This window comes from Rhinolophus sinicus, chromosome 5, assembly GCF_057876585.1.
Source record: "Rhinolophus sinicus isolate RSI-liver-muscle chromosome 5, RSI-T2T, whole genome shotgun sequence".
In the NCBI taxonomy this organism is placed as follows: Eukaryota; Metazoa; Chordata; class Mammalia; order Chiroptera; family Rhinolophidae; genus Rhinolophus; species Rhinolophus sinicus.
Window position 1 is genome coordinate 70,084,437 of NC_142505.1, and position 26,063 is coordinate 70,110,499.

The following is a 26,063-nucleotide window of genomic DNA, read 5'->3' on the forward strand; positions in this document are numbered from 1 at the left end:
CTCCCAGGGAGGGTGAACACGCAAGGGGACACTCCATAACAGCTGCATTATTAGGATGTTTGCCATCCTCCTCCTCCTCCGCATGGGGAGCTGTGCAGCAGCGTCCGGTCACTCTGCAGTCAGTCAGTCCACATGCCCTCTGCTTCCCGGCTGCTCCTGCGGGAAGGCTGAGCGGACTTCCACAGCTCAAGTAAAATTTCCGAGGTAGAAGAGCATGAGCTCACCGTGGGCCACGTACAGAGCCATCACCCAGCTATGCTGAGTGTAGGTGGGTGAGACTGTGGCATGGATGTGACACTTGTCTGCAACAGACTACTGCCCTGTGGAACACTCAGAACACGGAAAGTCCCTGGTCCCCCTCCTCTCCTACCTTCCCAGAGTCTCTGCACCTGCAAGCAGCACTTCAGCCAGCCAAGGTGGCATAGCTGGGGTGGTCACCCTGCCTCAGAGTGACGGCCTTTTGCTAACCACTGGTTCACTGGCACGAGGAGACGAAGTATCTTGGGGGCAGAGACTGAGTTTCAGAGGAGCCATTTCTGGGGTTAGGGCAACATCCAGGGAGCCTAAATCTGAGGGCCTGGGAAACACCTGCCGCGGGTCCTCAGCGCCCATGCTCTGATGGTTCTGGGTGCGGGACTGATGGCATAGGCATCCTCCCACTCTAGGCACCCCAGCACCTGCCACACTTGAGGTCTCACTTATCCAGGCTGTCAAATGTCACTGTGCGTAGGAATCACCTGGAACTTGAGGCAAGGCAGCACCCCGAGACCCCACCAAAACTCAGGAGTGCGGGCTGGGTGGCCCTCCTCTCTTTGTAACAAGAGCTGCAGGTGATGCTTACTCAGGCAGAAGACGGGGCCCACCTCAAGGATGTGGACCGAAAAGGGGACAGGGGGACCAGCCCCATTTGTAGTGGGCAGAACAGTGGCCCCCAGAGAGATCCACATCCCAGTCTCCAGAACCTGTGACTGTTACCTTACATAGCAAAGGGGTCTTTGCAGATGGGATTGTTCGGGCTGTGGGATGGCATAGCATCCTGGATTATCAGGGGAGCCCCTTGGAGCCACCTGGTGCTGAGAAGCGGCACAGGGAGGCAGAGGGAGAGACAGGAAGATGTGAGCAGGGAGGCAGGGCTGCAGAGGCCATGCTGCTGGCTCTGGTGGAGGAACAGCCCGCCAGCCACGGAATGAGGGCGCCTCTGGAAGCTGGGAAAGGCCAGCAAACGGATTCTCCCCGAGAGCCTCCGGACACCTTGCTCGAAGCCCAGTGGGACCTGTGTGGGACTTCTGACCTACAGAACCACAAGATAATACGATTGTGTTGTTTTGAGCCACAGTATTTGTGGTCACGTGCAATGGCAGTAATGGGAAACCCACACACCATTCCACAAGAGACTCGGAGAGGGCAGATGACTTGTTCAGGTGGCACAGTAGAGCCAGCACCCAAACCCTGCATGCTTCCCACCTGCTGCGGGGATGGGTGTGAGGCCAGGTAGCCAGGGCCCAGGTCGGGCAGAGTGGACGTGTGCTCGGCCTCCCCTGGCAACTCATGTACAACACGGGAGCCCAAGTTCCTGCTCAGACTTGGATTCAGAGGTTGGGGGCGGGGGGCGGGAATCTGTATCTTACAGCATCATCACAGCATCAACATGGCCTACCAACCTTTGCTTGTTTAGAACCGACCAGCAGGAAAAGCATAGAGGGTGGTTTCAGGATATCCAGATGTCCTAACTGTGACACTGGCCACCTTGATCACATAAAAGTAAAGGTGTGTGTGAGCAGCGTGGAGTGGGGACCCCCGGAGGCAGTCACACGGTGGTCACAGCTGCATCCTAAGAGGCTCATTCCAGGGTGGGATGAAGACCAAGCTGTAGCTGGACAAGAGTGGAGGCCAGGAGGCCCTGTTCCCATGTGTGAGGGCTGGTTTGCAGGCAGGGTGATGATGAGGTCGGGAATGTGGGACAGAGCTGAATGATCTTTTGGGGGTGAAGTCTGTAGGATCAGGTCCTTCGCCCAGGCAACTTTTCCTTGGTTGCTGGTTGTCAGCTCAGCTGGATTAAGTACTTGATTGCAGCCTTAGAGGGAGGTCTCCAGAGGTAGGCATGTGTGTCTTAGTTATGGCACAGGGGCGGTTTGGCAGGCAGTTGTCGAAAATGAAAGGATGGCATGTGGTTGGGTGAGGGAACAAGGGGACAGGAGGGGCCCTACAAGTGGGGAGCCTGGGGAAGCATCACAGCCCAGCTGAGGGGTACTGACGTGCTACCTGGTATGGAAGGATGCATTTTGATTTGTGCAGAGGCGACCAGGTTTCCCCAGGCTGCTCGCCATTTCTAGAGCGGAAGGGGGCGGGGGGGGGGGGCGGTTCGCAGGCCCAAGGGACATGCACCAGCTCCCATCCGTGCTGGCCGGCTGCACTCAGCAGGCTCAGACTTGGTCCACAGCCACTGTGTCCTCTCATTGCACGCAGCCCCACAGCCCTAGCTACCCCGGCTCTGCTGGGTACCAGGCGGTACCACACTGGTGTTATACCACGAATTTCTGTTGTACACACATTCACCTGCACACACACACACACACACACACACACACACACACACACACATTCACCTGCACACACACACACATTCACCTGCACACACACACACATTCACCTGCACACACACACACACACACACACATGCACGCGTGCACATGGACAGTGCCCTTACCCTCCCCTCGGTTTCCATCAGGAGGTGGTTTTAGGACATTTGACATCTGTGGCCTTCTCTTGCTCTTCCCCGAATAAGTCCTGCCACTCCCCAAAGGCCAAAGAAAACTTTTTTTTTTTTTTTTTAAATGCTCAGAGTTTTCTGAGCATAAAAACCAAAAATAGGTTATTTATTGAAACAGTAGAGTCACCCTTGCATTTTGGAATAAACCATAAGATGATGGATTCAGTTAGCATCTGTGAAGAGACCATGGGATCTTGACCTGTCCTTATCCAATTTATCAAGATGATAGCAGCCTCCTAAACTGAGTTGGGTGGCTTGACAATCTTGGGTAAGACAGGGTTTGTCTGTGTCTTTAAAGTTGAGTAAAAACTGACCCGTAAGATTGATGTGTTCTGGAGAGTATTTCGGGGTGGGGGTTGACTTTGATGACCACTTCCCTTTCTCTGATAGTCACCGGTCCTTCCAGGTTTTCTGGACTCCCCCAGAACACTTAGCAGCCAAGAGCATGGGCCTAGTGCCATCCTCCGGCCTCAGGCCCCGCCTCTGCATACATGGCTGTGGGGACTCACCTCCTCTTCTGGCGTTTGGCTCCCCAACTTTACAATGGAGATAATAATACCGACCTCATAGGAACTGTGGAGAGGACTAAGTCCATACGGACGACGTGCTTTCTAGTCCCGGCCCTCTTCTTTATCCTTCCTCACTTCCGTCTTTGGGCTTGCTCTGTTGCTCTTTTGTTAAGCTCCCGAGTTGAACACTGAACTCACTTTCAAAACTCTGTCTTGCTTTTTGCTAAATATATTTAAGATGCCTTAGCATCTTTAGTATGATAATTTACTACTTACGAAAACCTAAGAAATCAACTTTGAAATGGAGAGCTGCCCAAACTTAATTAGTGAAAGTCTGAATAAAGCTTTAGCCCAGATTAAAATCAAATGAAAACCAAGAGCATAGCTGCTATTAGTTGAAAAGAAAAACAAAGACTCAACAAAGGCATGGTGACCAAGCACTGAGGTCAGACCCAGTGTGGGCCAGCCCTGCCCCACGGACGGGGCTGCTGGTGTCAGGCCGCAAGGCCCTTTGTGGGATCAGGCTACACAGACTTCAGGACATCACTTCCTTATTCACACCGAGACAAAATAAGGCCACCACATGCTTCTGTCCTGTCCCCTTCCCCACTCAGCAACCTGCACACACTGGGACAACTGGCCACAGGATAGCAAACGTGTGGCTATGGAAGGGAAAGCTGACACTCCCCACTGGCTCCCCCCAAGAGAAAATAAAGAAGGAACTCTGAGAACCAGTGCCTGGTGCCAAATTCATTTCTTTGCTTGAAATGTGACCGCGAGTAGATCAGAGAATGCTGCCGGAGCGCGTTCACCATGTCTGCGCGACATCCGGCCAGATCCTTCCTGCAGAGCTCACGGCAAAAGAGCACTGCACACGGCTGAACATGACGCTGTTCAGCTGAGGGGCCGCCTGAGGAGGTGACAAAGTGCTGGCCACCTGGGTCCTGGCACTGCGACTGCTGGGGTCTGCCTTAAGGCTGTCCTGCCACTCAAGACTGTCAGTTGTCACTTGGATGAATTTTCAGAAGGGATGTTCATGCTCATAAAGCTGACGGATATCACAAGCTGCCAAGAGAATGCGTATGAAGGATGACAGAGTCAGGATTAACTGCAACATCACAAAATCCAGTACTTCTGATGGGCTCCAGGCTCCCAGTGTGACATGGCTGTTAAAGTGAAGACCACCCGAGACTGCGTTAACTAGCGGGGGCCCTTGATTGGACGACGCACTGCTCAGGCTGTATCTGGAATATTATGTTGACTTCTGGGCCCATACTTTTAGGATGCACCGAGGAGGTGAGGCTCTGGGGCTTTTTCATATGAAAGGGCTGAAAGAACTTTGAGTTTCATGTAGAGAAGGGAAGACTTGGAGCTTACCTTTCCAACTAACGTATTAAAGCCTGTCTCATAAGATGGGTCCGACTCACTCTGTTTTACCCATGGTTGGAAGTTGTGGGAGCCAGGTTTCCGTTCAGTTTACAAAAGAACTTTCAAACAGTCAAAACTACTAAAAATTTAGTAGCAAAGGCATTTCCTTATTAAAACCATCTGAGCAGAGGCCAGGTGACCTCTTCAGGTCAATTCCTGCCCTGAATGGGGGTGTGAACCAGAGAATGGATGGTCTCCATCCATTCTCACTCTGTATGACATCTAAGCGTGTAAATAAAAGCATGCTTGTGAAAATTCAAAGCAAGTCTCAGGGAAGTCATGAGAGAAGTGGAGACAATATTATTGGAAAATCAACAATTTAAAATAGGGTTTTAGGTAAAGTCAAGGGTTTATTTCAAAGCTCCACACAGAATGACTTCTTTAAAAGGAAGAGATGCACTTAATTCTGTTTCCAGGAAGTCTATATTACAAGCCTCCAGCTCTTACATTTCAGCCATGCACCGTAGAAGGAAGGAATGATGGAAACAATCCATTTCATTGCAACTAAGCCCCTCTGTTCTCTTTTGGGCACCTACTAAGAATAGGGGCTAGTGCTGGGGTTCAGAGTAAAGATGTCCTGAGAACTGTGTGCAAAAATGTCAGAGCTAGAAAAGGCCCCCAGAACCCTTCCTGCAGGATCCACTTCCTGCTAAGAACACGAAGCATGTAGCAGCTGCTTCTAGAAAGGAGCTCTTACTGTGGCGTCCACCAGGGTCCAGGATTCTTTGGAAACTTTGGCAAAATTCTGTGCTCATGACATTTATCTAGGGAGAGGATCCGTTTTCACTAGCATCTCAACGGTGTTTATGACTAAAAGAAGAGTGAAATCAACACTCAGAGGGCAAATCTATGGCCCCCTTCCTGATTGGGCCAGGGGCTGCAGTCTCCTGGTTATCATGTGGGGTTGGGGGTAGGGGGTAGAGAAGTGATTCTGACTTTCCCCCAACTCTAAAGCACCAAGGCAGAGAAAGAATGGTGTCCAACATCCTTGCTCATAAGGACCCTGGGCCCCAAAACCTTCATTTAAAACTGTGGAGTGTGTGGCCCTGTGCCTTGAGGGCACAGAGAATGACAAGTTCCCAATGGCCATAACAGGTGCATCCTTCTTAAATCATGGTCATGTGACGGGGAGACGTCACTGGCCACTCTGTCACTATTATTACTGATTCAGTTACCAAGTTACCTGATTAAAAACAAAAAATATTAAAGAACTGCCTTATTGTAAAAGGTAACCTTATGCTCAAATTCACACAAGTAGCCACAGAATGAATCTTCAGGACGGTATCCAGCTATTTTGAAATATTACCCCTTCCCCCACCCACGCACATGTATCATTTCAGTCAATAAATAAGAAATATTTCAGGACGGTCTACAATGAAAATGGGAAGGGGGTGAGATAGACAAATGGAACCCAGATGAATATCAAGAGACATGTTTTCCCTCTTCAGAAACCTTTAAGAATAAGATTGATACTCATTGGTCAGGAATGACTCTCGCCCCTTTAGGTGGAGAAAAGAGAGTGAGCCACTAAGGGCCCTTCTACTCCTGAGGTTTAAGTAGTGAATGTCCCAAAGTGCCTCGAAACCCGAAGTGAAATCCAAGTGCCACCCCGTGCACAAACCACAAGCACCTGGGCACCCCGAGGGCCGTCGGCTGAGATCAGAGCACACCCCCAGTGGGGTCTCCTGGCTACACCTTGTGTGCAAACAATTACCCCAAGGCTCTGAATATGTAATTTTATACTGCGTGACTTTGAAGACGTAGATTCAGGAACTTGCAGAATATCTTCAGTAAGCGATCTAACTGAAAGGTTTTGCTTTTCAATTAAAAAACCTTTGCTAATATTGATTGAAATGATGACACTCCAACATCCACCTGTGTTCACGTTAAATCTGTAATCAGAGATGGTGATGTAGAAATATACAGTCAATTGTCACTTAAAAACACACAAAAACTGGACATGCTATACACTTCTCTTTTAAAACGTATCTGTATTATTTTCACCAATCAAAACACACATAATATATTTTATTATAAAACATCAGGCAATGTTATGTTTGAGATGTGATCTGAAAGGCCACACCTGTATTTAGGACCGACGTGAAACACCAGGGGGCGTCACATGAGCAATCAGCCGATGACCCGACGTCACCACCAAGACTCTCAGCATCACATCCTGGTGGAACCAGCATCGCATGCAGCCTTCTGACTAGGGACCCTGGCTGTTCTCTACCGGCCCTGCCGAGGGCTTCTCCTTTCAGCCCTGCGGCTCTGAGCTTCACATTCCAAAGATAAGAACCGAGTGATACTTGCATTTCCAGGACCACAGCTGATCAGCACTGAGCAGCATGTGCTTCTAGAATGCTTGCTTAGTCTGACAGACTCTGTCTGCTCTCTGCACCTGCGCTTGAAGTCAAGATCCAGCATAGAGGAGGCAGTCATTTCCAATTTGAGTGAAAACAAAACCAACGAACGAAACAAACCTAGTCCAAATTCCAGGCTAATAATAAATTACCTGGTTTATAAAAATATGTGTCCAAAATAGTTACTTCTAGGGTTGTGTACAATATAAATTACAAAAATAAAATAGAGAAGATGTAAATGGAGCACATTTTCAGTTCTTATCCACATCGGCATTCATCCATAGTGACCAGTTTGAACCTGTGCGTCCTGCACCAGGACCCGGCACAGCTTGCTCAGGAGGGAGGACCCAGGAGCTGTGAGGCATTGCCACGGAGCTCTGCGGTTTGCAGCCTGTGGCCTGTCCTAGGTGCACTCTCCGCTACCCAGTGGAAGGTGGCTTTGGCAGGAAACCTGCCCAGGCTGATGCGGGCTCCCTTAGAGACCACACAGAGCAATGAGAGCTGAGAGCCAATCTGTGGGGCACCCAGCTCCACCTACGAATAGCGCCTGGCAAGTGGGACCTCAATGCGCCCTCAGCACACTGCTGCATTTACATAAGCCCAGGGTAGACAATGCATTTTAAAAACAATCCCCTCTCTTTGTTTTCCTTTTTAAAGATAAATTTAGTAAAGTCTTTTTGAAGAATGTACATTAGGGAGAAGGCCACTTTACGATGCTTTTACATGTATAGTGATACCTTTCTTCATTATATCATCAGGCCTCCAAAACCAAAATTGTCCCAGTCCTGTAACAGATGCTTCTGCCTCAGTCCAAGTTAGTGTTTCCATCTTGTACTTGAATGTGTCTAAACCTCACAATATAAACAATATAAAATGATTTATTACTTCAATATTAATTTTGCTCATCAAAGGTTCCACTTTCCAGTGATAAGACCAATCGATAAGATACAACTGGTGCAGAGACTCATATATTGTAGATAATATTTATAATAAACTTTCTTATCAAAGTTCCTCCTAAGATCAATTCTATAGAATGTTGACCCAACAGCTTCTAAAATAATTAAACACAAGATATGAATCTGTAACAGAATAAGCTTAAGGAAAAAGCATTATGAGCACAGGCAGCCAAAGTGTGACCATCACAACTCCATTTCTGCAGTGACACTTCAGTACTCAGTATCTTAGTGAATTCTGAATAATTTCCACATCAAAAAGTCTGAAAGTATCAATTTCAGGTGAGCAGTTTTAAATTGGGAAATATTCACTAGTTAGTCACTACTTTTATGGGCATTTCCTCCATGTCCCTCTGAAGAGTTTTCCCAGAACGTTCATGATTCCCTGAGGAAAAGGCGATGCTGCCACCAAGTGGAGGATGACAAGCAGGCGTTCAGAATCAACCCTGCTGCCGACAACAGACCATGGGGGATTCAGGTGGTTTCTTTCAGTAAAGCGAGAAAAGCTTTCAGTAAAGCGCGAAAGTAAGAACGTTGTGTTACAAAAGGGAAACGCTGCCTTGCGAGGTCATGTGCACCGTGACTGACAGAAGGTCAGAACGGGCCGGTCCTATCTCAGGCAGAGCGAGCACTGAGTAGGCACCTGTGGTCACCTTCAGTGATCGTTTCCTAAAATTCTACTCTAACAGCAGGTAACGGATTCAGGATCCATCTGCCATCATCGAAATGGACTGTTAGGTGGCTAATAAAGAAGGTGAATGTCTAGGTAGCATTTTAAATTAATAAGTCAATAATAAGGATTTGAAAGGCATATGTAACTTAAGCAGCACAAAACTTAAAATTTTATCACACAGTAAAGCTGAATGTACAGCCACCCCAGACTAAGACGATCTGGAGAGGACAAAGAATGCATGTAAGTGTCTTGGTTTTAGCAGGGATAATTCTCAGCCCCAAACATGACAAATTTAAGAAAAGTTCTATTTTTCATTTATTAAATAGATTTAATTATATTCCTTCCAAAATACAAAAGATAGAATAAATCATACCATAAGAGAAGGTGAGATATGATAATATGATGGTGGCCAATTAACACACATAAATCTATTTTTTCTGGACAGACACCAAAGTACTTAGGAGGATTAAGAGATAATTCTAGAAGCAGCACTACCTGGAAGACTATTTGGCATTTAAATACTGATTTCCAAAGTGCTAGATGGCAAGTTGGAGCAAGCATTTGTGGTCACATGCATATAAGTCCCAACAGTTACCGAGGATGAGAAATTGTCACTACTATTACCGTACAACTTTGAAAAACTTCATCCATTCTAATTGCTCACCTGAAATGACCTTGAACAAAATCTCTAAAAGTGTGGCTTGCACTTTTTTTCTTCAGACACAACCTGCTTCATTTTATAATCTAGGCAGGCAACCCTATCGGACTGAGCAGGGGCAAGGCGTCGTGTTTCTTACATGCAGAACATGGGGTTTTTCTATGTGGCTCCATCAACTCCCGAGCATTTCAGGCCCAGGGAGGCGAGACTTCCTCACTGACGACAAGCTTGCTATTCCTAACTCATCATCGACAACCTTCAAGGGGTCCCGTCGAGGCATCGAGACTGCTGTCAGTGTCTGAGGCCAGCGTCTGCTCAGTGGACATGGATGAAATGTCATTGATGGATGACGACTGAGAAGGAGTGGCGTGGCTACTTACTGCTGCATCTGTGCTAAGAAAACCAAACATCATAAAACCTGAGGCACGACACTGCTACAAATCCAGGCAGTGAGACTTCGGGCCACTCCTCGCTGTCCTTTTGCACTTTCCTATCCTATTAGTACAGACAAGAAGTTAGTCGACTGTACATTTTGAACTTTTCCTTGCGTCTTTCTTTAGGCTCTGAGTCCCAAATACTCCTGTCCTCCCCTGTAACGTTCTCTTTTTCTTCCCAGTGGCTAAGCATCATGTATGCATTCATGTATGATCATGTTAACTACATAAAAATGCCTGCTGGTTTAAAAAAGATATTAAAAGAAAACTGCTGAATTTATCCTAAAATTATCAGTATTACAAAAGGCTTAGGCCCAAATGGGACTCAGGCGTCATCAGACATTCCAATTATAATCATAAACACTTAGTCCAAGGAAAAAAAGCATCAACCTTTGAAGAATTCTTTTCAAATAAAAACACCTTTTAAAATAAGGACTGTATACAAACAAATAAACAAGAAAGGGGTAAAAATGCAGTAGACTTTTTTTTTTTTTTTTTTTTTTTTTTTTTAGAAATCCCCCAAATGGATATTTGAAGGCAAATGAAGCTATACTGTTTCCTACTATCCATATTTCAGTCTGGTCTGAACAAAAATTAAACATCCAGGCTCTCAGAGGTCAGTGTTTGCAGCCTGAAATTTGTGCTTAGTTAACAAGAAGTACCTCAACTTGTGCTGAAGTCCTATAACCTCTGGATGCTAGACACATATGTCATGCTGAGTAGAAAATTCTAGAATAAGAAGCAGTGCAAACTACACCTCTGCGTGTGCGTGCACGCTTCCCACTGGAAGTGGAGGGAATAAATATATCTGAAGAGTTTCATGTAGGAAACAGGTAGCATCCTACAGATGTATGTTAAGACCACGTGTTACGTCTCTGGTGACCATATAGTTACCTTGTGGCTAGTCAGGCTTCTACCACTACGTAGGTCCAGGAGAAAAATGGGATAACTAGATGAACAATTTTCTCAAGAGAAAGCCAAATTCCATTTTACCTAGATTCACCTTAGTTTTCTTTTTTAACTGGGTGGGGCCAGTACAAAGAGGGTCACGCACATCGAAAAGGCTTTAAATTCAGTTTCCTCATCTATAAGTGGAGCTGACAGCAGCTGTTGCAAGGATGAAACACAAATGTTTATAACAAGGTTAGTTTGCTGCCTGGCCTGCAGTATAATGTTAGCTGCCACCCTCAGGACAAACCAGAATGGGGGATACTAGTTCACGCAAGCACTTCTCAAATCCAGTGCCGGCCAAGCTGGCGTTAATGCATGCTGCCATTTGCAGAAGACAAACAAGGAGAGAAAAGTGTGTCACACCAGGAAAGCGATGACTAACCTGAAGGCTGATCTTTTACGACACCATTCTTGCTTCTTTCTTCCCAATCCATTACTTCTTTGTAAATCAGCTCTGCAAACAGAAATGCAGGTTATAGGCTTGCCAGTTTCCTGCATCTGTAAACCCTGCTTCCAAACCAATTTGAGCCACCCCATGGGCACCACAATGTGTTATTTTAATTGTGATATTCAGTTAATTCAGAAATATTTAGTCGACCTAGGCCAAAACACCCATGTTTTGATCCATTACATTTTTTCAACCCAACTATGATGGCAGCCCAAAATATAGATGGTTCTGGATCCACGAGGGGGTTTGAGAGAAGGGTTGGGGGGCGGGGAGAGAGACACCTAGCAAAGTGGTGTTCACGGAACATTTTAAAGTGTTTGGTATTCTCACACCCATTTGCACGTGCTTCTCTGTCATTACTGTGGTTCTCCAAACGTGACCAGTGTCCACGTGTGGGCTAGAGCCCCTCCAGATTGCCCAGAAATGAATCCAGATACCTAACTTATCTCATGGCTTCAACCTCAGTTTTCCTCAATTTTCATTTGTGACAAAAACGAATTCCTATTAAGTAAACTATTATTTAAATTTTAGTATTCGTGAAATAAAATGAGCACATTGCAAGTATATCCTGAGGCCTATGAGCCAGCCTTTTCCATGGAGTGTGGCTGCATCCACACCCTGCAGGTCACTGTGTGCAACGCTCATGCAGGTGGCCACGTTGCATCACCAGGCTTGACCTGTGCTGACCATGGTTCTCAATTACTACTGATTCTGCTTTTTAATGAAAAATCGTTAGTTTAGTCTCTTTATTACTGGTTTAGTTTGTTGTGGGTTGTTTGGTTAATCTTATAGTGGCAATAAAAACTGCGTATTTTTGATGTGCAATTTTGCCCAAATTGTATTTTAAAACATATACACAACTACTCAGCTTATAAATACAGCTGACGTTCACACCACCCCAGGGAGCTTCCCCATGGCTGCTTTACAGGGACCTGTAAATTGGGGTTACTCAAGATTTTGCAACATGTAATCAAGGTAAGTGTGATACAATTACTGAGTTTTATTTACAAGCCAAGATTTGATGATGCAAGATCATGTGAAAAAGCCCTTCTTTTTTTCTTTTGAAGCAAATAATATACAATTCATAGATGTTTCTCTCTAATTCTGCTGTCTTCAAGTTCTTCTTCTCCTGAGACGTGGGAAGAAAATTGGGCTGCAGGGTTTCTCATCCCTGCCCCCAAAGGCTACTGTTGAACGTGAAAAGCTGTCCCTTTATAGGTCTTCAAGTAATAAGAAAGAATCAAAATCAGCTCTGTCCTTACCTTTCCATTCCTCAATGGCATGTTCTCTTTCTTCCAACTGGGCATCGTAAATTTGAGGTGGTGGCTAAAAATTAAATTACATGTAAAGTCAACAGTTAACAAAATAATGAGGCATGAAGAAAAAGGTAGAACCACTTGGAAAACTCCTAATGGATTTATGATATGCATGTAATTTTATTCAAATATGGCTTATGAAAGACTTCTTCACAAGTGTGGTATTATATCAGTTTCAAAATAATTAAGAAAAAAAGTAATGAAAACAAAAATAGAGCTAATATGGTTCTCTTTATAATCACATGACCTCAAAATACTCTAAAGATATCTGCTCAAATGTAATTATAAAATGAGTCATCACAGGCTGCTTCCTAGAGATCCACCTGACAAAGCAACACAGAGGTATTCAGGCTTGCAGTTCTTCCTGATAAAACTCCAAACCCAGCCCCCAACTCATCAATGCACTATTCCAAAACTCTGATTAAAAATCACATGTTTATATATTGGCTTCTTTTCATATAAAACAATGTTTAAAATGGCAGTCAATCCATAGGCCAAGACATAAAAGTGTATCCCACTGATGGCATGAACTAAGCATGCCACTACATGGTTCCCTCACTCACAGCTAAAGACCATCCAAACAGTGCTGCTACAGAGAAATGCACGTGAACCAGCTCCCAAGTGGAGCTCCCCAGCAGTGCCTCTGGGAAGGACAGACTTGTGATTTTCAGGGAGTGTCTTAGACTGACCGGGTGCCTAAAGGAGATGATGGAAGCAGAGCCTAAGGCACACTGCCAGGTACACAATGGAGGCTTAAAAATGGTGATATGATGACCACGCGTCAGCACCTGCATCCATAAAGGTGATTATGTTATTGCAGCACACACATATTCACCCCTAAGGTACTCTGAGCTACAGCCTCAGCAACAAGTGTGCCAAAGGAGTGGGGACCGCTGCCACATGGTCTCTAGGACTTGTTCTCCTTATGTAGCTATTCCAGACTGACAGACATAAGACCAAGGTAACTTAAGCCCTGCCTCTACACGCAAGTCTTCCCACCCGAGCTGCTTACCGCTTCTGCTTCGGCAGGGTCATACCAGACAGTAATGTAAGGGTGACGCAGAGCTTCGTCCACTGAGATCCGCTTGTCAGGGTCTATCACTAACATTTTTGATAACAAATCTCTGGCTTGACTTGCTAGAGTGAAAATAAGTATTAGGTTAATAGCTAATGCTGTTAATCTGAAAATTTCACAATAAAGAACTACTGTATTTTGCTATGTATAATGTGCTCCAGTATATAATGTGCACTTACGTTTTGGGCCCAAAATTTCAGGTAAAAAAATTTTTCCTTTTAATTTTTTAATTCAAATTTTTATTTATTTACATTTAGGTACCTGTTTTTTGTATTATAAAGGAATTTTAGCATTTATTTTTAACATATTATGGTACAAGAAAATTTTACCATAATTACAAAACACAAGAACAGATACAAGGTACAAGAAATTTTATGTACCGGTAACAAATTTATGATATTTATGCATCATAGAAGGCCAAGAACTCTTCATTGTTGCAAGTTCATCGTAAGTTCAACAAAACTAATTATCATATTCCAGTGTATTATTCTGTATATGTACATCGTTATTGATTTCTAGAGTTATACTTTTTTTTTCTAGTTACACTTTTAACTCATAAGCATAAATAAAAGAATTGAAAACATTTATATAGATACGGAATTAGTACTACCCATGCATAATGTGCATCCTTATTTTTCCCTCACAAATTTGGGCAAAAAAAGTGTGCATTATCCACGGCAAAATATGTAAACGTGACAGCACAAATAGCACAAAGATGCATTAACTTTGAGATTTTTTTGATAGGTTCAAGATCATTAGAGCCTTTTTCTTTAAGAGGAAGTCCCTTTCCTAGAAACCAGGATTTCAAGTGTGGTTTCAGCCTCTAGGTCTGGGAGAGGAGGCTGGGCCCAGGCTCAGCAGCCCGGCCAGGGAGGGCGCAGGAGCTGAGCTAAGGGTGGCGTCGCCAACAGTGCAGGCATGAAGCATGGGCAAGCATCTTCCCTGATGTCACAGCAAAATAAAATGAGAAGAGAGCTTTTAAGCCACACAACAGTCTTACACTTGGCAGGTGCCTCTGCGTTGCCCACCTTTACAAAGTGTTGGCAACATACACGTTTTTTTTTTTTTTTTTTTTAATCTCGAGAATAGCAGTTAGAAAAAACCCAACAAGTTCAATCACTTGGTTAAATACAAGGCTCATCTAGGTTTCAGCAATTCAAATTCACATGTGTAGGCAAAGAGGAGAGGGGCTTTTCTGATTGAGGTGCAGCTTACCTTGATGTGGAGAGAAACAAATCTATTCTCCCTTAAACTGCATTTTCGTGACGGGCACAGGAGAAGGGGTGGGCCTTTTTTACTGAACTACTTTAATTTGGTTTCTGACCCTTCAACTGGGCTAGATCTTTATTCTAGTGTTCTTTAAACCTGACAACTTTTTGAATTCCAATTGCTATAATTAACAGAAGAGTCTTTCAGACTGATGGGAATATTTTTATTTTGGCCAAAGGCTTCGGTTAAGCTATTTTATTGAGGACAAAACTACATCTTTTGCTTTCTCTCTGCAATGCCTTCATTCTAGCCTGGAAATGGCTTTACTTGAGGATTTAACTATTTTATCTCCTAGTGTTCACAGATTTTTTAATGTAAACATGAAAAATGAAAGCTTCACCCAGATTATGAAAACAAGTACAAGAAGATATCTTACTTTTAATTTTGTCTCGTTCCGATTCTGATGGGAATATCCAATCTGGAAAGAGTTCTTCAAATTTGATTCCAGGATACTTTGGTCTGTTTTCTACATAATTCCTCACAGTTGGCTGAAGTTTCTTCATGAAATCTGCAGACGGTGTTCCTAGCTGCTCAATAACTTTATTCCACTGATCAATATCTAAGGGGTCTCTTGAGGAAAATACAACTGAAAATACCTTATATTCATATTACATGAAGTAGCACCATTCAAAGAAAAACTAAAATTATATTTAGACCTGCTGACAAATAATTAACTAGGCCACCCCACCGCATTGGCAGGAGCATTTTGAATAATATTCAAATAAGGTTTGGGTTTCCAAGTTTAGACCATTTAGAAAAACTCTTACACTCCGCCTCTTTATAAGCTATGATCACGGTTTATTACATCAACACAATGAGCTCTATATGCCTTTCCATTCTAGATCAAAATAAAGTTATCTTGTAACTGAAGAATATTGATGACAGAAATGCTTAAACATGGAATTAGACAGTAACTACATAGGCAAATTGAAATTAGTTTTGTACTAAAGCTATGCTAGGTCTAAAGCGCCCTCAAGTGGGGAGATGTGTGGGACCCCTCAGCTCACAGCTGATGAAGCGAAGCCCTGTGAGGCTGGCCTGGTGGCTGTGGCATGTGACAGAGGTACAGAAGCCAGGGCAGAAGCCAGGGCTCTGGGCTTCCTGAACCCTCTCCTTGTCCCTTCCTTGGAGGCCATAGGCCTTCCTGAAGCTGGGCTTACACTGAGCAGTAACTTTCAGAGGTCACTCTGTTTTACTTGGCATTGACCCCAGCCGGCACTGCTGTACCTAGGGGTGCATTTTATTTCCTTTCAAAGTGCATGACCTGGGTTTCAGATGCCACTGAGCACTAGACACTCTTCAGGTGTTGGGCAGTCAAGCTCCCTTGGTTCTCCACTTCCTTATTTGTGAAATGCAGACGATATCAGCTTTGTCTATTTCACAGAGGGCTTAATGAGTGTGGGAAGTGATTCTGACACTCTCAACAACTATACAAGGGAATGCAAGCCAGAAAAAATCACAAAACAGCAGCTTAAAAAAGTGACTAATTGAGGTATGTCTTAGAAAATGAAATTACATCATCATGAAAGAACCTAGGGAGCAGACACGTTCTTCCGAAGAACAGCATTCAGTTCTTCCAGAACGTCAGACTTCCACTGACGTGCTCGCTCAGGAAATGGGTTTTGGACATTCAAATCATTAGCCTATTCTTTCTTCACTCCTCTGTTCATACCTATGGACGAATCAGAGTTGTGCCTGTGTTGTATTTACCTATGTAGCCCAAATGTGAAACCCAGCCCACACCTACTGCTCCGTCTCGCTGGTGCACCGTCACCACTCAAACATCAGCTTTTTATGTTAAAACAACAGCTACTGTCTTTTGGCCCCACATTGGCCCATTAGCTACCATTCCCGCGTGCAGCGGAAAAGTTGTCTATGCTCGCATTTCTAATACCCAACCTCTGGTTCTCTCTGAAACTTCTTCTCTTCAGGCTTTCCTCCCATCACTCCACGAAAACTGGGCTCATCAAGGCTGCCACTGACCATCCCTCACTCAGTGCTCCATTCACAGCTCTCACCTTTTAGACTGGTCAACCAGCCTCCCTCAGTAACTCCCTTCCTGGCCTCCTGGCTTCCTCTCTGGGAGGGGGCCTCTTATTTTCCTTTTCTTGCACCTGTTTTTTCTGCCACCCCAGGGGGCTTAGTCCTCCTCCTTTGTTCTTCTCTCTCTGCACTCATACCAGTCTCCAGGCTTTACACAGTACTGGCAGATTCCACGTTTATTTCTCCATCCCCGACCTCTCTCCTGAGCTTCGTGCTCCGTATCTCCACTGCCTGACAGCGTCTCAAAACCCTACCAAGGCTCTCTGAGGGGTTGAGCTTCAAACCAGATGCAGCATTCCAGCCCTCTCCCCACCTCACTCCCTCCATTCTGGTCTTCCTGCTTCAGTCCTTGCCTTTTCAGGTCAACCCTCAGCTCAGCGGCAGGGTCACCCTTTTCCAACGTAAGTCAGATGGGAGCCTAGGAAAGGGTGGGCGCTCAGTATCTACTGGATTCATGGTAAAGGGTCATGTCAATAGACTACGGGGCGGGGGGGGGGGCAGGGGGAGGACAGTCCCAACAAGCCTGGCTGACATCCTGGCATGTGAAGGCACCACTGTGCTCTCGTTGTACCAAAGAGGAACCAAGGCTCAGAAGGCCAGACTCCTCAAGGTCACACAGCCACCCCACGGGAGTCAGAACTTGGGTCCACGCTGGCTTGGCTAGAACTTTCTCTTTCTTACAGGCCATGTGGGGACAGGGGTTCCTTTTCTATCCCAGGCACAAATCTAACGCAAATTTAAGAGAACTGCAGTCTGTTTTCCAGAATCATTTTCTAGCCTAGTAATTTTTAAGCTAATGTTTGAAAAAGTTGGCAAAATGATCTTTGGAAAACAATGTTAATCTCTGTGTATGTTCTGAGAATGACATTAGGTGACCATATATGTATGTATGTGTATATATATATATATATACACATACATATGTATATATGTATGTATATATGTATATATATGTATATATGTATATAAACATGTATATATGTGTGTATATATATATAAAACTTAATCACTGACACTGCAAAATATTAATATGTAATGTAGGAATTTTTAAATTACTTAATAATCACCCAAAAGTACCCACATTTTTCACTTTTGTACTTTCTGAAGAAAACATTTCTTAATTAATAAAAAATGGAAAGGCAAAAAAATGAATAAGAACTGAATGATAAGTAGATATTTCTAAATTATCTTTAGAATATATCAACTTTTCCCTTTTTAATTGAGTTTACTTGCAAAATAAAGGCCCTCTTACTTACAATCTGAAACAAGTGAATCTAAGATAAGGCAAGGAAAAACTGCTAAATAATTTATTAGAAATAAAATAAAATCCTGCATTTAACTTCACGTAAAATCTGTGATGTGGAAAATGTAAAGGAGGGTAAATAAAATGACAGGAATAAAACCTTTTCATTCCAAGTTTGTGTTGTGAAGAATTTATATTACAAGAAAATCACCCTCATAAAATTATAAAAAACTAAAATTACTTTAATAAAATACATACAAACACTGACTACACAGCTTGAGTTCCTTTTAAAAAAACCATCAATCTGCTAGTGAACAGAGACCACTTTAAGCTTTCATAACAAAAAAAAAATCAAAGACTTATGAAAATACTAAGTGGTTAGAACACAAATGAAAAGGGCATATGTGAAGAACCAGGTTAGAGTAAAAAATATTAAAGATGGAAGAACATGAGGAAAGCAAGCTACTGTATCTATTATATATCTAGTCTCCTTTATGCTATATTCCATTAATATGACTTCCTAACCATAGGATAAGTTAATCTTTTGCATTTTATATTTATTCAGATTTCCCCGTGTGTCACAAATAACATTCTAGGTGGATCTTTTAAAATGTCTACAAATGTCGACAGAATAACAAACAAGAAAAGTTATCATATATTGTTCCTCAGAAACTTTCTTTTTAATCTTTTTCATTTAGGTCTTATGTACTGTGCATCAGTTCTTACTTTGGGGGAAAGTATTTTAATACATACTGTTAACTAACAAGCTAATACATTAATTAAATTATAAAAGAATACTGGCCTATTAAAGTTAGATAGCAACTTGCCTAGTTAAATTAATTGAATGAACTAAATAAACAGTATTTTCATTTAAATATCAGAATACATTCATCAAAGAGTAAATAAATTTCTTATAAGCTATTTTTGATAATATTAAGAGCTAATGTAATTGGTTTAACTTAACTCTAAACCTCAACAAAATCATAACAGGTAGTCAAGTAAAAAAGAAAATGTAAAATTGAACCACTTGGTTTGCGACACTAGTTTAACATGCATAATTAAGCCCCTTTAAAACACAATCTGGAATTATGACATTTTCCTTGAGCTCCTGCTGCCTTTGGTGTTTGTGGGAAGCATGCCGGGAAGGTCCCGGGAAGGATACGATCAGTGCCTTGGAATATCACACAACCTTTCACCAGCTCGCCCATGATGCAACCCACTGACCAGATATCAACTGAAAATAAAATGAAATGATAAAATTATAAAGTGCCATGAATAAAACAAAGGTGAGGAAAAGGAATTCTAACAGTGCACTAAACACACAAATATGGAAGAACAAATTGCTCGCTAAGGGTGAACTTTACACAATATGAATGATTGTTGACCTCCACTGTAGCCATGAGTTTGCAGCAATCTAGGTTTTAGTGCCAAAGATTTTAATACTTTACAGCTTAAAACACAAGCGAAACCCCAGAAACAAGAAGTGCCTGTCCACACAAAGCTGTTTCAGGCCACATGCCCACCGCCCACCCCGGCCCCACTGCCATGGCAGGGTCTCCCTGTGAAGGATACAGTCTCTTCCCGGGAACAGGACTTTATGGAGGACCATTTCTGCCATGATGCACCCGACAGACCAGATGTCCACTACCAAACACCAGGTGATTAAAACCAGCAGGAGACCCCACACATCTCTCCTCAAACCCCCTCCCACACAAAGACAAACCCAGCTTGTCAGTGGGAGCTGTTGTTAAAATACGGACCCCACACCTCCTGAGCGATCCTTTTCTAAACTGTCAAGTGAGCAGGGTCTCACAGGGCCTGGCTTACTCCTCTGGGCTCCAGGAGAGGCCCCGGCAGGTGCCCAGACTTCCAGCCAACTTCCAGCTGACTTCTGGCCTTCACCCTCTTCTGTGGGGCCAGCTGCAGCCCAGGCCTCAGATAGCCAAGTAGAGGGCTATTTAGTGCCCCTGCTGGTGGGGGTGGGGTGGAAGACCTAACCAGGAATCTACTTTTCTGTTCCTTCCACAGGGGACAACAAAAGCCCCCAGAGCTGTGTCTCTCAGAAGGGGGCACAGGTCACAGAATGTCTACAATAAACCTGACACAAAGCTCATTTCAGATGACTGGGGCAACTTTCAGGCCATTTTAAAAAAGTAAATGTGATTTCGCTCTTTCTGACAAATTTGTCAAAAGCTAAGTTTGAAAGAGCTCCGATATTGCTGGAATAAGTTTTGAATGTTTAAAAAACACCAATTTTACACAACAGAGAACATATTGTATTATTCCATTTATATGAAATTCAAAAACAGGTAAAAGCAATCTATGGTGCTAGATAGAAATCAGAACAACGGCTTCCCTTGGGGGCTGAGACTGGGCGGTACTGTGTGTGGGCGGTGCTGTGTGTGGGCGGTGCTGTGTGTGGGCAGTGCTGTGTGTGGGCACGCCCATCGAGTGTACACTCGAGGTGTGCATTCTCGTAAGTATGTTATACTTTGACAAACATTCAAAAGGATTAATTTCAAAAGTGAATGGTTTTAGGTAATGGAAACGTAAAGTTAATTATTTCTTATCTGTGGACTCTGATAATCTATGGATGATACAGTCCCCACGTTATATTTCATACAATTCACAGGAAGAGAGAAAACTAGTGATGACGAACAGCACTATTTTTGAGCGCCTCAGCCTCTTCCAGTTTCGTCTGCACTCACCGTTCTCCTTGTAGCCCATTCCGAGGATGACTTCGGGCGCCCGATAATACCGCGTCACCACGTACGGGGTCATCATAAAGTTGGTGCATGCTGTCCGGGCCAGGCCGAAGTCCAGGATCTTAAGGGTGCAGTCTGATTTTACTACGATGTTGCTAGGTTTCAAGTCCTAGGGCAGAATTTAAGTGAATAAAATGAACCAAAGCATGCTAAACAAATGATCTCACATTGGCAAGGATTTGTGAGGTCAGTGACTACTGAAGTAAGCATATGGGAGTGCCGGCAGGAGGAAAGTTAGACTCAAACACTGGCATTTTGGAATAATTCTGGAAAATCTTACTCTCAAACCAAAACTAATACAAATCAGCCTAAAGAGGTCAGATGGTTGCCCCTCCCCCCATGTGGAAACCTTCATGATCTTCCTTTGCTTAAAACCTTCTGAGAGCTTTAACTGTTCCCCTCTTCCCTCCCTCCCCACCTCCAACGCCTGGTCATCCTTCAGTTCCCAACACTCTGGCTCTTCCCCATTGTCCAATTGATGTAATTTATATTTTTTAGTAGCCACCTTAAAAAGAGTGGATAGAAACAGGTAAAATTCATTTTAACAATATACTTTATTTCATCCAATATATCCATAGCACTGAGGATAGAGTGAAGGTAGGGAATACTTTATCCCTACCTTATCCCTAGAGTGAAGGAGTCACTTTAACCAAGCTGCTAAAATGATTAACATTATGAATGTTGAGGCATAAAGACTCTATTCTTGTTCTAAGTAGCCTGGGAACTTAAACTTTTTGAACTTTCCAGGCCTGTGTCAACGCCTGGATATGCCTCTGGACATACACCAGACCCCCAGATAACCCTCTGATTATCCCCTGAAGGACTCACATAACCAGGCCACCTGACACCCATTATCGAGGCCACCAGATGTGACCAGAACTCCTGGCACCCATCCTCTAGACCACCTGGCATCCACCATCCAGACAGCCTGGCATCTGACTGATAACCATCCTGGAGCAGTCCTAGGGCTAAGAATGCAGGGCTGATTATTCTCAGGAATGCACTTTTTACTGTAAGAACTCTTTCTGTCTTCTTCAGAACACTTCTGGGTTTTGGCCTAGTTGTGTTCCCTGTGTGCAAACTCTAAGACCGTTGAATAAATCTATCATTTATTTCTAGCCAAAGCCTCCCAACTCTTGACTAACCGGCCAACCCCTAATACTCCCATCTTGCTGAGTTTGTTTGATAGTATTATAACTTCAAAATGTAAACAATATATAAAAATCATTAGTGAGCTATTTTGCACTCTTTTTTTGGTACTGTCACATCCACTTAGAGCCACATTCTGAGTGCTCAATAGCCTCATGTGACTGAGCAGCACAGGGCTGGAGGTCTCTGACCCTGGAATCGTCCCATGGCTCTTTCTTTCCTTGGAAGAAGAATCCATGATCACCAATCCCAACTCCCCCTCCCCTGGGACCCACCATTGCCAGCCACACGCCCCCTCCTTCACACCCAAGGCAGGTCTGTGACAGCTGGCCCTCTGTGCTCTCAGCTCTCAGAACTGGGCCGATAGGGCAAGTCAGTCAGAAACTGTTGACGCTCCACCACACTCAATGCCTGGACACGACTTCTGTAGTTTTTCCCTCTTAACTCCAGGGCCTTTCTTCCTGCTGACCTCCCATACCCCAGCCCCTTTCTCAGGCCACAGGAATCTGACTTTTGCCTGTGGACACCAGCCTGCAAACTCATCCTAGAATCTGTGACTTCTGAACAATCCACATGTATTCTATGCACAAAAGTTTTCCCATGTGTAGCTGCAAGGTCAAATTACAACGTCAGCACCCAGGACCGGGGAGTACTTTAAGTGTGACGTTCAGGCCCAGCACCTGCCTTACTATAATACTTTCCAACTGCTGTGTCACAAATGGGCACATGATGTTGCGAAGCACTGCTGACGTAAGCAGAGAACCATTTAAAAATTACAGCAGCTAAGGTTATGTTTCATTATTGCTAAATGCTCTTTCCAAACTTTCTGGATTCAGGAAAACAGGGAGGGAGTGGGTAAGAGGTCCCCTGAGGATGAGCTCTGCAGTGGGTCTGCGTTCTGCCACGAGAGGACCCCAGCCTGCCCCTTACAGCCTCTCACACCAGCAGCCAGGTTTGTCTCCCTCAGTCAAGAGACCAGTGGAGCCTTAGCTAGAGAAACTAAAGAGTGCCCAGAGAAAAGACCTATAAATAGGGACACCTGAGGCCACCTGTTGCCCTAGAAAAAAAAAAAAAATCCATCAGTCACCAACCCATGTATTTCCACTTGGCCTTCTAATGCTTCCGTCTTTTTTTTTTTTTTTTTTTTTAAAGGAGGGTGCAGCTCACAGTGGCCCATGTGGGGATCAAACTGGCAACCTTGCTGTTATCAGCACCACGCTCTAACCAAATGAGCTAACCGGCCACCCCCTAATACTCCCATCTTAAATAGGATCAGATGACAAAAGGAGTACCAGACATTTGGGGAAGGGCTGTGCATGAGAGGAAGAGATCAAAATGCACTAAAAAAGGAACTTGGCAGAGAAAAACAATGCAGGGAGTGATAAAAAAAACAAACTTCAAAGAATCTCTCACTTTAGAGAGATGATAGTGCATCATGCAATAAGGACAAAATACTGGAAAAAGGAACTACTCAGGATAAAAAAGAGCTCCACCTAACCCATGCTTCAGAGAAAGAATACAGAGCACAATAAAGAGGGCGTTTGGAATGAAATGACCAATTTCCCAGGACTCCAAGGCATGGCCTTCCAGACTGAAGGGCCCACCAAATGCCCACCACAATTAATGAAAAAAATTCCCTCAGGTCATATCATCGTAACATTTCAGAATACAAGGAATAAAGAAGCAATTTAAAAAGTTTGCAGAGATAAAAAACAAAACCAGTGCACCTGCAAAGGATTAGTAATAAGAAAGGCATTAGACAGCTCAAAAGCCACATGAGCTACCATACTACAAAGTACTGCATTTACAACTCAGAGGGCAGCTGACTTGCAACTAAGAATTTTATACCCAGGCAAACTATTAATCATTAATCAGGGCATAGTACAGAGTTGCAGATATTTGGGGCCTCAAAAAGCTTAGCTCCCACGCACACTTTTGGGGGAGCTTTTGGAGGATGTTTTCCACCAAAACAAGGGAGTAATCTGAGAGGGAGACAGAGGTCACGAAACAGGGAGTCCAACACCAAGAGAAGAAAATACCAGGAAAATGCTAGGCGAGGTCCAGAATATCCCTGGTACAGGCAGCCCGTCCAGCGGGGAGCAGGGCTGAGGCTGCATGAGAGAGCTCATGCAGATGATGAAACTGGTGAAATGGCGAAGACATCTGGATGCACTGAGAGAAGCTTCAGATGCCTGGCAGAAAGCTTGGGGTCAAATCAGCAGTAAGAATATGGAAAACTGCTCCCTCCTTGAAAAACAAAACAAAACAACAGAGACCAAAACTCAAACAAAAAACACACACAAGTATTGTTAGCTCCGGGGCAAGACAGTGAAAGGACAAGAAATGTATCCATGGTATAAAAGACCACAAGCCTGTGAGGAGCATGGACGTGCCCTGACGACACACAGCACAGCGTGGATGCCGCTCCAAACCCGGTGACACTGTCAGCACTGGCGCATGGGGACAGCTGAGGTCGCGGCAGGTGACAGAAGGCGAACTCAGGACCTTAGGCCCCACATTGAAAGAAAAGGTCAACTGACAGAGACCTAATCATATTATTTCAAGATATGAAAATAAACACTGAAACAACAGCAAAAGAACTGAAAGTTTGCTGCTGGGGAGAGAGAAGAGGAAAAAAGCTGGGACTCTGTTTTTTGATCCTTGATTAAAATAAAAACCAACCAACCAACTCATTCAGCAAATTGCAGGACAATTATGTACAAGATGATCCCGTTTTTGAAAAAATGTAAGTTAGAAAGGACATACATATGAACAGCTATGCTGATACCAGTTTAAGTAGGAAGTCTGTGTCAGTGTAAAGTGAGGAAGGAAATGCCTGCCCCAGCTGCTCACTGGCCACCTCCAGGTGACAGTGGAGGGCCGGGGGACTCTCATTTCTTTTAAGTTTTGAATTATATAAAGTAAAAAGTGCTGGAATTATGGGTATTTATTTTTCAAATAATTAAAATTTTACGCTTAGTAGAAAACCATTTTAATAAGCAAAGTTGAAAGTGTGTATCGGTGTATGGTATTGTATACAGGCAAAAGGATGGGGAAGACTAAAGTTAACACACTAAAGGGTTAACCGCAGTTCATCACCTCCCTCCCTGGACCTGGTGGGGTGGGTGAGGTGCGCACACAGGCCTTTCACTATTTGCTTCATCTGCTTCTCCCCCAGTGAGCAGGTGGTGCTTTCCCAAGCAGAGAGCTTGACAGGCCCCATGAAGGTGTGAACAGGATGGACAGGTGGTCCATGGAATCATTTGCTCAGGTCTTCTCAGGTTTCTAAACACCATGCTGGGCAAACAAAACACGTCTTTGGTCTGTACCTGACCTCTGGACAGCAGGAGTGGGCCCAAGCTGCAGGGATCACACATCCCTAAACACAGGTACCTGTGGGCTGCAGCTCCTCCCAGGTCCCAGGATCAAAGGACACTGCTTTCCCACGTATCTCCAGGCCCAAGAGGAGACACACAAGTAGGGCAAACCGTTTCCCTTTACAAAGTTAGTAAGCTTTAACCAAGTAAGGCCTAATACTCTGGGCACTTACTTGAAAGCATGAATTTGATACAAAATGTATTTAAGAGATATTAAGAGTGCCTTAATTTATGTGAAGGTCTTTGAAATTTTTAGGAAGAGAAATAGAATGATATGTTGGGAAATCTTCATTTTCAGTTAAAAAACCTAGTGTTATTATTTTTTAAAGCAAATTTGTCAACAGAATTTGTATTATTTTAACTGAACACTTGGTGGCAGCAAAGGCTGTATTTTACATGACGGCACATTGGTCAGGAGCCCAGTGCTTTCCAGCCAGCATGCCAGGCTAGGCGACAGGCCCTGGGAGGACCCAGGATGCCTCCGGCATGCTGGCCTCGGGCTGCAGATCCATCCGAGGCTCAGGACAAGGGAATGGGCTGAGGTCCCTCTCCTCCACTTGGCAGCTGTGATGGTACCAACCTTTCCTGGCACCTACTAGATCTAGTACACCATCAGACATCTCTCTGTTCTTCTCTGTA

The 26,063-nt window shown here is 44.1% G+C and overlaps 1 protein-coding gene across 7 annotated transcripts in view; it reads right to left on the reverse strand.

Moving 5' to 3' along the window:
- Positions 1–4,285: 4,285 nt before the first annotated feature.
- MAPK9 (mitogen-activated protein kinase 9) overlaps positions 4,286–26,063 on the reverse strand; it is a 51,905-nt gene continuing 30,127 nt past the window's right edge. The window contains exons 6-12 of one of the 7 annotated variants that reach the window (XM_088798553.1): positions 20,842–21,007; positions 19,296–19,367; positions 15,224–15,406; positions 13,516–13,640; positions 12,450–12,513; positions 11,122–11,193; positions 4,286–4,344 (exon numbers count right to left, since the gene is read on the reverse strand). In XM_088798553.1, coding sequence (XP_088654679.1) covers positions 4,301–4,344; positions 11,122–11,193; positions 12,450–12,513; positions 13,516–13,640; positions 15,224–15,406; positions 19,296–19,367; positions 20,842–21,007 — 726 coding nt within the window. In that variant the 3' untranslated portion in view covers positions 4,286–4,300. Of the gene's footprint in view, positions 4,345–6,582; positions 9,850–10,772; positions 10,896–11,121; positions 11,194–12,449; positions 12,514–13,515; positions 13,641–15,223; positions 15,407–19,295; positions 19,368–19,705; positions 19,778–20,841; positions 21,008–26,063 lie in introns of those variants that run through there. The other 6 variants (XM_074313350.2, XM_074313351.2, XM_074313353.2 and 3 more) reach the window with 6 other exon arrangements.